General features: G+C 37.9%; 1 protein-coding gene across 1 annotated transcript in view; it reads left to right on the top strand.

Annotated features, from left to right (window-relative positions):
• TENM1 (teneurin transmembrane protein 1) overlaps positions 1 to 11634 on the top strand; it is a 986510-nt gene extending 974876 nt beyond the window's left edge. Inside the window, exons 32-35 of the mRNA XM_018044162.1 lie at positions 1044 to 1431; positions 2295 to 3515; positions 4105 to 4247; positions 6234 to 11634. Coding sequence (XP_017899651.1) covers positions 1044 to 1431; positions 2295 to 3515; positions 4105 to 4247; positions 6234 to 6992 — 2511 coding nt within the window. The 3' untranslated portion in view covers positions 6993 to 11634. The remainder of the gene's footprint in view (positions 1 to 1043; positions 1432 to 2294; positions 3516 to 4104; positions 4248 to 6233) is intronic.
• Positions 11635 to 16061: the final 4427 nt, after the last annotated feature.

Genomic DNA, 16061 nt, shown 5'->3' with positions numbered 1-16061 from the left:
TGAACAAAGAGATGATTCACATCCTGGGAAGGACAGCATGAGATTTCATCATACTACTCAGAACAGCATACATTTTAAAGCTTAGGAACTGTTTATTTCTGGAATTTTCCATTGAATATTTTCAGACAGCAGTTGACTGTGGGTGACTCAGAAAGCAAAACTGCCGATAAGGGGGGATTACTGTAATGATAATATTTTATATACTACTTTTCAGAAAGACATCTGCTATATGTACTCAATAAGTAAGTTTTGGTGACTAATACTTAATATATGGCATGCCCTGCCCTCCATGTCCCTCCCTCCAATTCATCTCCACGTTGAAGCAATAGTAACCTTTCTCAGATACCAACTGGATTGTTTTTCCAGTGCCACAAGTGTCCTCTCCTTCCACTGAAACCATTGCTTTCAGTGGTTCCCTTGTTGTCAACAGGTAAAAGTCCAAACTCCTTAGTGTGGCTTAGAAAGCTCAGTGTGATCTAAACCCAGCCTACCTGACTGGCTTCATCACTTGCCATTTACCCATCCCTTCCAACATCCCCATGCTCTGGCCATGCCAAATGCCCCATGTTCTTTGAAAAAACCATGTTCTCTTTCTTATCTAGCCACTCACAATGTTCTGCTCTGTGTCAGGAGTACTCTCCCCATCCAGCCCACCCACCTCCCTGCCTTCATCTGGCCACGCCTAGTCACCCTTTAGGTCTCAACTGTAAATGTCACAGTCTCCAGGACACCTTTCTTGGCCTCTTAAGTCTAGGTTGCTGCTCTTCCTCCACCTCCCATAAGCACCCTTAAATTTCCTCTGCCATAACACATTTCACACTATATTGTAGTTGTTTGGTTATTTGTCTTTCTCCTCCATTAATCTGTAAATTCCATGAGGACAGACACGTTATTGCCACTACTGTATACACTAGGGTCCACCACAGTGCCCAGCACACAGTAAGTGCTCGATAGCTTTGTCCTGAAAGGATGAGTAGGTATTTTCTTCAATCTCGTCAACTTTGGTGGTACTATTATGCTGTCCTACCTTTGTCTCGTTTCAGTCTGTGATGCTTCTCTTACATAGCCAGCGGCGTTATATCTTTGAGTACGACCAATCGGATTGTCTGCTCTCAGTCACCATGCCTAGTATGGTGCGCCACAGCTTACAAACCATGCTTTCGGTGGGCTACTACCGGAACATCTACACCCCACCAGACAGTAGCACTTCTTTTATCCAAGACTACAGTCGAGATGGCCGACTACTGCAAACCCTGCATCTGGGGACAGGGCGCAGAGTTTTGTACAAGTACACCAAGCAAGCAAGGCTGTCCGAGATTCTCTATGATACCACCCAGGTCACATTAACATATGAAGAGTCTTCTGGAGTGATTAAGACAATACATCTGATGCATGATGGCTTCATTTGCACAATCAGATACAGGCAAACAGGTTTGTGGTAAAAGGGTGGTGATGTATACAAGCACATTGGACTTAGGAAATTTTTACTGGCCACAGTCTGAGATAGAAGCATTAACTTACAGACATGCAATTCAACCAAATTTGAGTTATCAAATTATCTTCAACTGAAAATGAAAAGTATATGATAGATGGTGTGAAAGCCAATTCCTTAAAAAATACAGTGCATTTCTCTTTCTCTCAGCCCTCAAGAAAGTTGAACTCTAAGTACCTAGTCTAACTGAGTACCCGTCCCTACTCACCACCAAATCATCCCAAAGATGCAAAGTCTCACTCAGTCCCAAAGATATGAGTCTCACTGAAACTAGTTCAAGACTTGTGTAACCTCTATAAGCCTCAGTTGATGGCAACATGTCTTCAAAAGTAATCATTTTTTATTATATTTCATCCTGTGGGTTTATAAAATACAAAAATCCAGTTACTTGAATACTGGATTTGGTCAAAACCTGACCTTCTGACCTTATAGCACTGGTTAAATGAACTGAAAGTATTTTTGTCAGTAATGATAAAAAGAGAGCATGTTTATAATATTAGTTTCATCACTTCAACTACTGGTTGGGTAGTTGAGAATGGGTTATTACCTCTGAAGTTCCTATAATTAAATTAATCTATAATTATAATATGCAGTATTTTTTTTTCATATTTGGTGACCACAGTGATGAAAATATATATCTATGAGATGAGATGTCCAGGCGTTAGATATCAAACATCAATCTCTAATATTTCATTCTGAATATAAAAACATCAGTACTAAAAAAAAGAACACTAGAACTTTCTGATTGTTCAATATTGAGCCTCTCGCATTGTTCTCATGATTTTTATTTTGACCCCTTCAGGACCTCTTATTGGGCGCCAGATTTTCAGATTCAGTGAAGAAGGCCTGGTGAATGCTCGCTTTGACTACAGCTACAACAACTTTCGTGTCACCAGCATGCAAGCTGTGATCAATGAAACCCCTTTGCCCATAGATCTGTACCGATACGTCGATGTCTCTGGTCGAACAGAGCAGTTTGGAAAATTCAGTGTAATTAATTACGATTTAAATCAAGTCATAACTACTACCGTGATGAAGCACACCAAGATCTTCAGCGCCAATGGACAAGTCATTGAAGTCCAATATGAAATCCTAAAGGCAATTGCCTACTGGATGACTATTCAATATGATAATATGGGCCGAATGGTAATATGTGATATCAGAGTAGGAGTAGATGCAAATATAACAAGATACTTCTATGAATATGATGCTGATGGGCAACTTCAAACTGTTTCTGTAAATGATAAAACCCAGTGGCGTTATAGTTATGATCTGAATGGAAACATCAACCTCTTGAGCCATGGGAATAGTGCTCGTCTTACTCCTCTCCGATATGACCTCCGAGATCGCATCACCAGACTTGGAGAAATTCAGTACAAGATGGATGAAGATGGCTTTCTGAGACAGAGGGGAAATGACGTATTTGAATATAATTCTAATGGTCTGCTGCAGAAAGCCTACAATAAGGCTTCTGGCTGGACTGTGCAGTATTACTATGATGGGCTTGGGCGACGTGTGGCCAGTAAGTCCAGCCCTGGACAGCACCTACAGTTCTTTTATGCAGACCTTGCCAACCCCATAAGAGTTACTCATTTGTACAACCACACCAGCTCAGAGATTACATCCCTGTATTATGATCTCCAAGGTCACCTTATTGCCATGGAGCTAAGCAGTGGTGAAGAATATTACGTAGCCTGTGATAATACAGGCACCCCACTAGCCGTGTTCAGCAGTCGGGGTCAGGTGATCAAAGAGATACTGTACACGCCTTATGGAGATATCTATCATGACACTTATCCTGACTTTCAGGTCATCATTGGTTTTCATGGAGGACTCTATGACTTCCTTACTAAACTAGTGCACCTGGGGCAAAGGGATTATGATGTTATCGCTGGTCGATGGACGACGCCTAATCATCACATATGGAAACAGTTGAACCTCCTTCCTAAACCATTCAACCTCTACTCCTTTGAAAATAACTACCCTGTTGGCAAAATTCAGGATGTTGCCAAATATACCACAGGTATTTAAATGGTGTAATGCTTTATGCTAAAGTAAAGAGAAAACGCTCCATGTTGTTTATCACGTAATCTCAATGCCTTTGTAAAGATGCTTCCTCTTCCTGCCAGCTAGCCCACAAGTTATTGTGCAGTCAATCTCTTCCTTAGTCTTCTAGAGTGAACAGAATTGTACACGTTGGTGTAAAACATGATACTTTTGCATCCTAGTGCATTTTCTTCTTTCCTTTTAAGCTTTCTGTTCATAGTTTTCACTCTAAAAGCTTCTACAAATAATTTCACAGAAGAAAAATCAGGATTGTGTTGCATCAAATAAATCTAATACCAGAGTCTGTGCAGCCTTAATACCACTACCACATTAAGAATTTCCACACAGTAAACTGAGCCAATCTCTATGATTATCCATGAATCAAAATGTTTCCCCAGAGAAAAGATCAGATGTTTTAGAGTGAATGATATAAAGGAGAGCTTATCCCTAACTTACCATTGGCTAAACATATCAAAGGCAGGAAAGGCATCTTTCAAGCTTTCCACAAAAGTTGTAAAGTATGGGCTTTAAAATTATTTTTTTCTTTTAAATTTTGTGTCTCACAGATATTGGAAGTTGGTTGGAGCTATTTGGTTTCCAGTTACACAATGTACTACCTGGATTTCCCAAACCAGAATTAGAAAATTTGGAATTAACTTACGAGCTTCTACAGCTTCAGACAAAAACTCAAGAGTGGGATCCTGGAAAGGTTAGTAAATGTTTTACCATCCCTATTTAGCTGAAAAAAACAGAAGGGCATCCAACACCATGAAATAGTATTAACGTATATGCGCTTACTTCTGTTTGAGTCTTCATGGCTATCCACTTAAATGTCCATGATTAACGAGGAGGTAGGATAAAAGCTTCCATGAGGAAAAGACCAGAGAATCGGACCTTTGGGAAAAGAAAAGACCAACGTGTGACTTGATGACTGCTGCAGTAGACTGACAAGAGGAAAGTGGAACTGAACTTTCATGATTCTAAAATGGGTAGCTATGAATTCTATATAGAGAACATTATTCTCTGAGAGACATAAAACATCAGATCTCCAACTGAAAAATAAATCAGAGCATAGTGCATTAGAAGCATGGGAATCACAAATTATTCTGATAAATGGGACTTACCTGATGATCCAGTGGTTAAGACTCAGAGCTTGCATTTCAGGAGGCACAGGCTCATTTCCTGGTCAGAGAACTAGGATCCCGCATGCCACACAGTGCAGTCAAAAATTTTTTTCTAATAAAGAAAAAGTATGTAAGAGCAATGAAGTAAAATAATATTAGAAACTCTCTGGAAAAATAGGAATACCAAAACATTCAAAGTTCAGCAGGAAATTCCATCACTTAATGAGATACAAAGTGAAAGCAAGAAGGAACTTTTTCTTTCAGATGAAAGAAAGAGGAATATCTGTGTCTGCAAATATATATATATATATACATATATATGGCTTTAACAAAATAAAACTGAAATTTGGGTGGGAGGGCTTGAAATTCAAGTATTAAAAAAATTATAAGTGAAAGGCAATTCTAAGTAGGCACTAGAGGCTTATCCCTTTTTGTAAATACATATAACATGTAAATGCTTTTTGTAATTAAAAGTCTTGCAAAAAGTTCAGCAAAATTTTAGAAACTTCTTATGCTTTTAAATGGATACCTGGAGGTTCATTATTCTCGTTTATTTCTTAATATGTTTGAAATCTGCCATAGTAAAAAGACGTTTTTTAGTTATTTATGTTGTTTTTTGGCCACTCTGGGTCTTTGTTGTTGCTCAAAGTCTTTCTCTAGTTGCAGTGAGCAGAGGCTACTCTTCATTTGAGTTAGGCAGGCTTCTCGTTGCAGTGTCTTCTCTTGCTGTGGAGCACAGACACCACAGCGCATGGGACCAGGGATCAAACCTGTGTTCCCTGCATTGGCAGGTATATTCTTAAGGATTGGACCACCGGGAAAGTCCCAAAAGTGGTTTTTCTTTTTTTTAATCCACATAAAAAGACCCATGAACTTGCTGATTTGCCCTTGTTATTTATAAGATCATGAGCTACTTGAAAGTAAGAATGATGCCTTATACCATCTCTTTATACCTCACTGTGGCTAATACATTACTCTATATCCAGTAATAAACAGCTAGATAGTATCTGTTGAATTGGAAAAAGTAAAGTGTCTTTGTTTGAGGGGAGCTTCCCAGGTGGCACTTGTGGTAAAGAACCCACCTGCCGATACAGGAGATATAAGAGACATGGGTTTGATCCCTAGGTTGGGAAGATCCCCTGGAGGAGAGCATGGCAACCCACTCCAGTATTCTTGCCTGAAGAATCCCATGGACAGAGGAGCTATGGGCTATGGTCCGTAGGGTCACAAAGGGTCAGACATGACTGAAACGACTCAGCACGCACACAGACCCACTTAAGTGCCTTCTAGCTCTCGGATGCTATGGTATCAAATCTGAACATATTTGCTTATGCTTAACCCTTAACTCACCAAGATATCAAGAAATATATGCCAGGTAATCAAATCTGTTAGTCTTTTCCTTTCCAAAACTCGGGTGAAGATTCCAAATTAGGCTTGTTTTTAAATCACAAACCAGCAAATTAAGGAGAGGGGGAAGCAACCTGGCAAACCTTTGCTTTCTGCAATCACCAAGCATATGACAAGTGGCTAATCCTCTGCTACACTTGCTCTGTGCCTTTCTTCTTTCCTAGACCATCCTGGGTATTCAATGTGAGCTCCAGAAACAGCTCAGGAATTTCATTTCCTTGGACCAACTTCCTATGACTCCCCCATATGGTGATGGACGGTGCCTTGAAGGAGGGAAGCAACCAAGGTTTGCCGCTGTCCCTTCTGTTTTCGGCAAAGGTATAAAATTTGCCATCAAGGATGGCATCGTAACAGCCGATATTATAGGAGTAGCCAATGAAGATAGCAGGCGGCTAGCTGCCATTCTCAACAATGCTCATTACCTGGAAAACCTACATTTTACCATAGAGGGGAGGGACACACACTACTTCATTAAGCTCGGGTCTCTGGAGGAAGACCTGGTGCTCATTGGTAACACTGGGGGGAGGCGCATTCTGGAGAACGGTGTCAATGTCACCGTGTCCCAGATGACTTCCGTGTTGAATGGGAGGACTAGACGGTTTGCAGATATTCAGCTCCAGCATGGGGCTCTGTGCTTCAACATCCGGTATGGGACGACTGTGGAAGAGGAGAAGAACCACGTGTTGGAGATCGCCAGACAGCGCGCCGTGGCCCAGGCCTGGACTAAGGAACAAAGAAGGCTGCAAGAAGGGGAAGAGGGGATCCGGGCATGGACAGAGGGGGAGAAACAGCAGCTGCTGAGTACCGGGAGAGTGCAAGGTTATGATGGGTATTTTGTTTTGTCTGTCGAGCAGTATTTAGAACTTTCTGACAGTGCCAATAATATTCACTTTATGAGACAGAGCGAAATAGGCAGGAGGTAACAAAAAAAACTCTGCCTTTGCGTCACCAAAGACTGCCTGTTTTTAAAACATACAATGGTTTATTGTATCGGTTTTCTAGATCAGAACTCTGTATATGTAAATATGGAGGAGAAACATATCCAACTGCCTTTCAATGTGACAGAAGATGGTATTTTAATATTGTTTGTTTAAACTCTTTAAGAAATGACAGATTTTTAGTTCTTGTGTGGCAGTATTCAAAATAACACAAGTAGAACTCAAACAACTAAAAAAAAAAGTTTTCAGCAAGCACCACTTTCAATTTGTTGAGCCATGCATATGTTCAAATATAAAGCAAGAACCCGAGGTTCTCTGTTGTGACACAAGGTTATATACTCAGCTGTTGGCAGAACTTGCGGGCTATTTGAAAAGTGGTGCAATAGGATCTGAACCGTGTGTTTCGAAAGACTACCAGCTCTTTCACGTGTTCCAGATCTGTTACAGGAAACTTCAAAAGAAGTGTAAAATATCCTCGGCCACCATCTCCTAGAATCAGAACCCATTTACCCTTCCTCCCTGATGATTCCTCCTTGCTTGTTGAAATAAATGCCATGTTGTTGTGCTGTGTTTTGGCGTGTGGTGGCTGGGCTCTGTCTACCACACTTCCCTGTGGGTGTGGTCACCAAACCCAATTGCCACTATCTGCTCGTGTATACATGATACCAAGGCAGCTGGCCAATGAAACTCCTCCCACCCAACCTGTTTTGACTGCATTTTGTACTCAGTTGTCCAGCTGTATTGGTGTCATGTAAACATAGCTTTTATTAACCCAAGTAGGAATTTCTCATTTATATATAGGGTGTGTTTTGGTCATAGTTTCACATTCGTGATTCAGTATTTATACACTAATCCAATGGTTTTGTGCACATGAAAGGTAATTTACTACCAAGTGTGATTCTGATACAAAAAAAAAAAGCCTTTCACAGACATACATGCCTGTGATGTCGATACATTACACTCACTACTACTGCAGAAATTCATAAGAGCCAAAACCTTAAAAAAAATAGACATAATACTAAGGTGAAAGGAAAGTACCAATGGGAAGACCAAACTAAACATCACGAAAGTTGCTGCCACGTTGTTTACCCCACTTAGATTTATCTTTCAAATGTACAATTCTGTATTGAACATCTCCCAGCCATAGTCAGGAAATTTAATTGAGCCCTTTCCAACCTAACACATTTCCACTAATTATGGAGAGGCAGACTATTTTTTACTAAGATAATTTATATGGATAGTTATTTTAATTCTCTGTCTTTGCCCATTTATTTTTTATTTAATCATCTCTCCTGCCTAGGAAAATAGCTGTTTTCCAGGAAGGGTTATTTTGTTCTGTGATCATTTAAAATTTAGAAAAAAAGATCAGGATTAGTGTTAATATCAGCTGCAGTTTCTCAATCTGTATGAATCCTGTCATCCAAGAAGCCCCTTGGTGAACTGGGAGATTTGTGCCCAGTGACAAAGAGTTTGTAAGCTGCTGTGCAATTGTGAGTTACCACAAATGAAATACAGGACAGCACAGTGTGGCCTGTGGAGAATTCCCCGGAGCCAGCTTCAGCACTTTTCATCACCGAGTCTGGACATTTGCTGTGTCTGAAGGAGAATTTGTGATGGAATGTCGCAGTTTGGATTCTTGCCAGCTACTACCTAAATGCAGTGAGGGGTCAGTGCCTTGCTTTGTGATGACAGTCTTTTTTGAAAATATGCAGAGTCAGAATCCAGGCTCACATTAAGGTTTTTAAAGAGTCTGTCTCCTAACTACACAAAGTAGAGTGAGAGAAAGGCAAGGACCCACAGACAGCAGGGGAGGGTGTTATCCAAACATTTCATTTTCAAAACCTTCAGGTTGGGATAACCACATTCTTACACACATATTCTGAGAGAGAGAGAATTCATGATGAACCCATCTCTCTTTTTAATTGGAAGTACACCAGCTCAAGAGATTACTAATCCAGACTACAACCATATTATTGGGGTTTTTTCCCCTGAATCAGGCCTGTGTTAATGGTATAGTATTTATCAGGACAGGATTCTAAAATTACTCACAAACTTGTTGAAAATTTGAATACCTCCACACCAGCCTAAAAATGGACCTTAAGTTCCTGGAACCTCTGATGTTCTTTTAAATCAATGGAAAAATGATTTATGAACTGTATATAGAGTACATTCATAAATGTGATGATGTATTTTATCACTAATCCAAGATGTCAATATTAGAGTCTATTTTGCTTATATTTTAAGCAATTATACATTTTTGCAATTCACTGATGATGTATCATTTTCAAACTGCTTTAAATATCCATTAGAAACAAGTATTTGAAGCTTTTACTTAATAGTAATTACCTTGAACTGTGTATTTCTAGTTTGTAATACATATTTATTTAGTTTGTGCCTTTGGTTTCTTAAAGTTATATTTGTATTTTATTCAGGAAATGCACTTTTTGTCACTTACAGCTGTGGTTCTAATACTGCCTTGAACCATTACTGTTCTCTTTACCACTTCCAAAGTTTTTTGGAGGAAAGAGGAAAAAACCCAAAAAGTTAGCACATTAATGAGTAGTAAATCTAAGAGAAACATTTGTCATTTCTTAATAAGAACGTGGAGATACTGAATACATCACTTCCTGTTCATCTGAATACAAAGAATGCCTTTACTGACTTGTAGTTCTGAAGTTTAATGAAAGAACAATTCGTTTGCATTTCCTGATGAAAGTAAAAGCATTTTAAAGAGAAATACATGAATTTCTCATACCCAGAAGACATGCAGCTGACACTACTACACAGCCACACAGCATTCAAGTCAGCTTGAGTGAGAGCACAGCAGTTGGGCTCTCCTATGAAGGCTATTCTGGGCTGGAGGCAGGGAATACTCCGTGATTGTTTCTTTTTCCTAGTTAGGCCCATTTTACTTGTTTGTTTTGTTTTGTTTTGACTCTTGCACTACAGTCTAGAGATCCAAAAGAGCTGAAAAGTTCATAGTTGAACAGACATTTAAATATATTTATTTTTAGTTGTCATTCTAATCATTACTGATTAGAAGCATGACTCCTGAAGGAAAGGGAAATAAAGCCCAATTCATACTAATTTTTAGTAAAACACTCACCATATAAATAGGCTTTATTGGGTTTAATTTTTAACCCAACAAAATAATGTATAAAATAAGTGTTCCTTTACTGTCAATTTATCTAGAAGATCTATAATATATAGACTATATATATAATATAATATATACAACATAGCCAAATATATGAAAACTTAATGTATAATTTGGAATTCACATGCTATATAGAGCGGTATACAATTAAATTCTGATTTTCATAAGGTTTTTTTTTTCATTACTGTTGACACAGTTTCAAGCATCCTATCATGTTGTTTCTACTACTTTTTTCTTCTTTTTCATTTTTTTGAAAAAAATTTTTTAACCAGACCAGGCCCCACTGTAATATCACCTAAGAGAGTCAGGACAGTTTTTGCATTTATAAAGATATGTTCCTGTAAGGGCAATTGTAATGGAGTTCAGTGGTAATGGAAGCAAAAGTACAGTAATCAAGTGTGGAAAGGAACTTTTGGAGAGACTGAAATGTATTATAGCTTCTGGAAAAAACTGAAGGCTACAGATTAGATGCAACATTCTTGTGTTCTTAGAGGAACTCACATACACATAGCTGACCTGAGTAGTACTTCAGATCTCAGACTGCTCTTCCACAGCCTTCTGTAAGGTTCTTTATTCTGCAAAAAAAAAAAAAAAAAAAGCACACAAAAACAAACAAAAAAAAACAAAAAAGCAAAACAAAACAAAAAAAAAAACAGAAAACAACAAACAACAAAAAATAATTCAACCACAAAATAGTGACTGTTTCAGTGTGTCCTTCATGTGAAAGCTATTAAGGACCAAATATACTACTGTGTATAAGAAGAAATTACTTCCTAAACAGTAACTGAAAATAGTTAGAGTTAAACTTGCTGTGGATTTTGTCTTGGCAGTTGTCATCTTACATTATTTGTCAAAGGAAATGTGTTTGGCAGTTAAAAAAATCTTTCCTTAGATTTAGTGGTGGACTTTAACCTCTTAAATAAATGTTAGTATATCAGATTGTGTCCTTGAAAAATATTTTACTTGTATGATTCATGACAATGTCTAAATCTTTACTATTCTTCTGGCAAAAGCATCAGTAAGAGAGAAGGTGAAAAAGAGAAGTATAGCCTTTACGTCAGAAAAATATTCTTTTTAGCTGCTTACTTTCTCATGAGAAGTAAAGATGTTTACAGTGTATGCCAAGATTTTCAGTTTCTATATAACAACAGTTAGAGGTTCTAATCATACTGGAAATTGTGTTATAATGGCTTGAGCCATGTTGCTAGGAAACAATAGGTTCCAGTTTTGTATTCCTGCTCTCACTCCTGTGCTGAAAAGTGACTGGATACTGTACAGGTTCATGTTCTCTGGCTGCAGTTAAATGGTCTTTTGCATTTTGCTCTGGCTTTCAGGTCAGAAGCATGCATTTTTCTACAGAGCATCACAACAACATGCTGTAAATATTTAAAGTTAAACATTATGTGTTGATATTTGAAACAAAAAAGTACTTTGAATATTTCATTTTTAAAAAATAAAATGACAAATGAACACTGTGTCTCATTTTATTCATGCGCCAAACTGCATTCTCAACTCAGTCTGGTCACCTTAGATTTGAAAAGTGGCTCCCTAACACAGAACAATAAAACTGCATAATCTTGAAAATATACGTGTAGAAATCAAAAAGGCACTAATCATAAGAGGACATCTTTTCACTTTTATTTTTCATACATATAGGATTGCTGACACCAATGACCATTTAATAAAAAAAGAAGAGTAGCTATTTCAAGTTTAAAAGCCTCTAGGCTAGGACTTATAAAGGTTCTCCCTCCTGTTGATGCCTTTCTTGGCAATAGAAAGAAAATTAAGGATTGAAAAACAGGGGTGGGAGGGAGCTAGGAGAGCAAGGCAACCCAATGCACTGGCAAAGAATTGGATGGGCTGGGGGAGGCAATCAGGAGAGACTAAAAAAGAACAACTCTTCTGAGGCCCAAAGTCCTGAGCAGTTACAATGGCCCTTTAGCACTTACTTTTCACAAAAAGACATTTACAAGTGACACTGGGAAAGCTAGCCAGCAGATTTTCCAAAATTCATCTTTATACTAATGGAGTACCTATAATCCAAACAGGCTGTTATTGCACTTTGCTTGAAATCCTGGAATTTACACCACTCTCAAATGCCCTCTGCTTTTTTATTCACCAATGTATAGAGATACCTTGAAAAGATTCACAGAGCAGAAGACAATCTTGATTGTTTCAACCCAACCAATCAACAAAAAAAGCTATGGGGGCGGGGAGTGTAGCTGGGATGTATTAGTATCACCTGGAGGTTGTTTTTTCAACCTACGCATCTCACCCTCAGTTCAAAAAGAAAGAAGAGCTCATACATTGAGAGAATTATAAAGGAAATAAGGGATTTCTCCATGTTTCTTCCCTAGTCACCCTCGCTTTCAGAGATCTTTGAATATCAATGTTATTTAAACATTTAGTAATATTACTATTGTGAATTTATTTAAGTCTAGTATCTCAATAGTCCTACAAGGTGAGCAAGACTTAATTGTTCCTATTTGTCAAATGTGATTCTAGCAACAGACTGACTTACTGTACATCACTGGCATAATCAGTGACAAAGCCAAAAAGCAAATTCAAGTCTCATTTGTTACTTTGATGGGCTCTCTCCAGTCGATCAGGTTTGTTATATTCTTTCCACATAAAAATATTCATTTAAAAAGCAAATGACCTAATGATGAAATTCCAGCCTTTTACTACAAGTTGGGCCAATGAGTCCAAACTATGAAAGTGTCCAAATTGGGCAGTTTAACTTCACCCCGAGTGCAAACTGCAAAATTATGGTGCCCCATTTACTGCAAGGGCAAACATAGGCAACAAAGTTGAATTTATAGCCCACTAACAGGAAGACTAGGCATCTTACAACCTTGAAATACTCAAGGGCAAATCTGAGTTTTATTATTAATAGACTTTGGATTCTGAACTCAATAAAGTGAATCAAATAAAACATAAGCTGACATCTAAACATTCTTAACAGATTTTAAAGCTGGTTCTCACATTTTAAATTACCCTTTCTACCACAAATAATATCTTAAACCCAGCCCTCGATTTATACCAGAAGAGTTAATCAGAGTTAATATCCCCTGTAGGCATATTCTCCCTATGTACTACCACAAAGGTTCCCTGCCTGCAACAGCCAAATGGACAATTATCTAAGCTTGTCTTCCTACTGACCTTAAGAACAAATTTCAGAGGAAATGAGCAAGTATTTGATAAACTGTCATGTTCCTCGTGGGCTTGCTGACACACTTTTTTTTCCCCTGAAGAAAGGTGTACATGTAGAAATAAATGTGCATTTTTCTGCCTGTACTCAGCATCTTATAGGTATATGTTAGCATGGCAATATTTTAGATATGGCAAGAATATGACCTTTCTGTAAAGGTGCAAGCTATTATATACTGGGAAATAGCAACGATGCTCATGCCAGGAAAGAAAAAGTGGGGAAAAAATGATGAATAAAAGGCCAGCAAAAGAAGACAGTGGGTAGGGACATCAACTGTAAAATTTGACAGTAGCAAAATCAGAAAAGCACTTACCTTTTTCAGTGAATTAGTCCAATAAGAAAAGTAAGATGTACTTCATCAATGCTTTATTTAGTATATCAATAGCACCTATCTTTGAATATTTTTGAAAGGAATATTTTAAGACAAATTAGGAAAATAAAGCTTTCAAATACTTTATTATAATAGGATAAACCATAGATGATTCAAAAAAAAGTTTTTTCAAAAAAGACTCAGGTAAAGGTACATGCAAACAATTCATACCTTTAGGATTATTCCAGAACAAGTTAGGGTAAAAATTAATTACACCTATTAAAATTTAAACCCAATCTACAAATATTTAAAAAGTACTTAAACATATGCATTTTATATTGAAAGTCAGCTTTCTTAATTCCTTTACAAATTAAAGTGATGCTTTTACTTCTAGAAATGGTAACGGGCACACAAATACATCATTGTGGCCATATTCCACCTTTGCAATCCCATAGCATCCAGGTTAAATGCTCAGAAATCAGATCTTGCCAACAGAAACAGTAGCTTTGTGTCTCAGCAGGTCTCTAATTATTAACCAAGCTCACCACCTCACATGAAGAACACAGAACAGAATTCCAAGTCACTAGGTTACATAGAAACTTTGCTTTTTCCTATGGACTGTAGGCTGAAATATTTGGATTAATGCATTCTGCCTTTAAAGACAGCTCTATCTAGGGAACCCTCATACACTGTTGGTGAGAATGCAAATTGGTGGAGTGCCTGGGTGTTCTTTGGAAGGAATGATGCTAAAGCTGAAACCAGTACTTTGGCCACCTCATGCGAAGAGTTGACTCTGGAAAAGACTCTGATGCTGGGAAGGATTGGGGGCAGGAGGAAAAGGGGACGACAGAGGATGAGATGGCTGGATGGTATCACCGACTCAATGCACATGAGTTTGAGTGAACTCCGGGAGTTGGTGATGGACAGGGAGGCCTGGCGTGCTGCGATTCATGGGGTCGCAAAGAGTTGGACACGACTGAGCGACTGAACTGAACTGTGGAAAAACAATATGGAGGTTTCTCAAAAAAAAAACTAAAAATAGAGCTACCATATGATCCAGCAATCCCACTTTGGAGTATATATCCAGATAAAAACAAAAACACTAATTCGAGGGATATGTGCACCCCAATGTTCAGAGCAGCATTATTTATAATTGCCAAGCTATGGAAGCAACCTGTCCATCAACAGACTAATGGATAAAGAAGATGTAGTACATTTACAATGGAATACTACTCAAGCATATAAGAAAAGGAAATGTTATTTGCAGCAACATGGGTAGACTTAAAGGGTATTATGCTAAGTGCAACAAGTCAGAGAAAAACAAATACTATATAGGATCACATATGTAGAATCTAAAAAATACAACAAATTAGTGAATTTCAAAATAAAAAAAGCAAACAGATATAGAAAACAAACTAGTCATTACCAATGACAAGAGGGAGGGGGGAGGGGAAATAAAGGCATAGGGAATTGAGGTTCAAACTATTCTGTATAAAATACGCTACAAGGATATATTGTAAAACACAGGGAATGGCCAATATTTTATAACTATAAATGGAGTAGAACATTTAGAAAAAAGACAGATCCACCTACACATTGGGACCCTCTCTTACCATGTACTTATCAACTTTTATTGTTACTTTCTTGTGTTTTATTGTTACTATCTTTATTATCTTTTATTGACTGTTTTCTTGTCCAACCAGGGAAGGGGCTGCCTGACCATGGAGGCCAGGTGTTCTCACTTCTCCACGCAGGTACCTATTGTGTTTGCTGAGTGAATGAATTCTCTGAGCCCTGAAGCAACTTGACATGTAATTGAATTGCAAGAGTCGTGAAAATATAAATGTGAGAAGAAAATACCAGTATCCATCACTGTGTAAAATCTTGGCTCTCATGTAGGTTGCAATCACTTGGAATTGTTAAAAATTAATGTCACCTGTAAACTTCTGATGGTCTTATCTGGCCGCCCCATAGAAAACGGCTTGGGAACGCATGTAAGAATTTAAGATTTTAAAATTTAAAAAAAATAAATAAATAAAAAATAAAAAAAAAATAAAAAAAAAAAAGAAAACGGCTTGGAACTCAGCTGCTCACGAGCCACAGCCAATGAGCCACAACTGCTAAAGCTCCCTTTCAAAATAAGGTTGCACATGGAGTGGCAACTACTGCGGTAGAGGTAAATGAAAAAAAGTAAAGCCCACTTCATTGGATTTGTAATATAATTCAATCCTATAGCATCAAATATAATAAACATGTAGAGCATATTTTAAATTGGAAGATTTTTAAACTCCAGACTGATCTGTGGATTTTACTGTCCAACATCAGAACACTAGGTAAGACTAGGCAAGAAGGTTGCTTTCAGAATTAAAGAGAAAT

This window comes from Capra hircus (assembly GCF_001704415.2).
Source record: "Capra hircus breed San Clemente chromosome X unlocalized genomic scaffold, ASM170441v1, whole genome shotgun sequence".
Classification (NCBI taxonomy): Eukaryota; Metazoa; Chordata; class Mammalia; order Artiodactyla; family Bovidae; genus Capra; species Capra hircus.
Note: the sequence above shows the minus strand (reverse complement) of the source record. Positions and strands in the feature narration are given on the sequence as shown.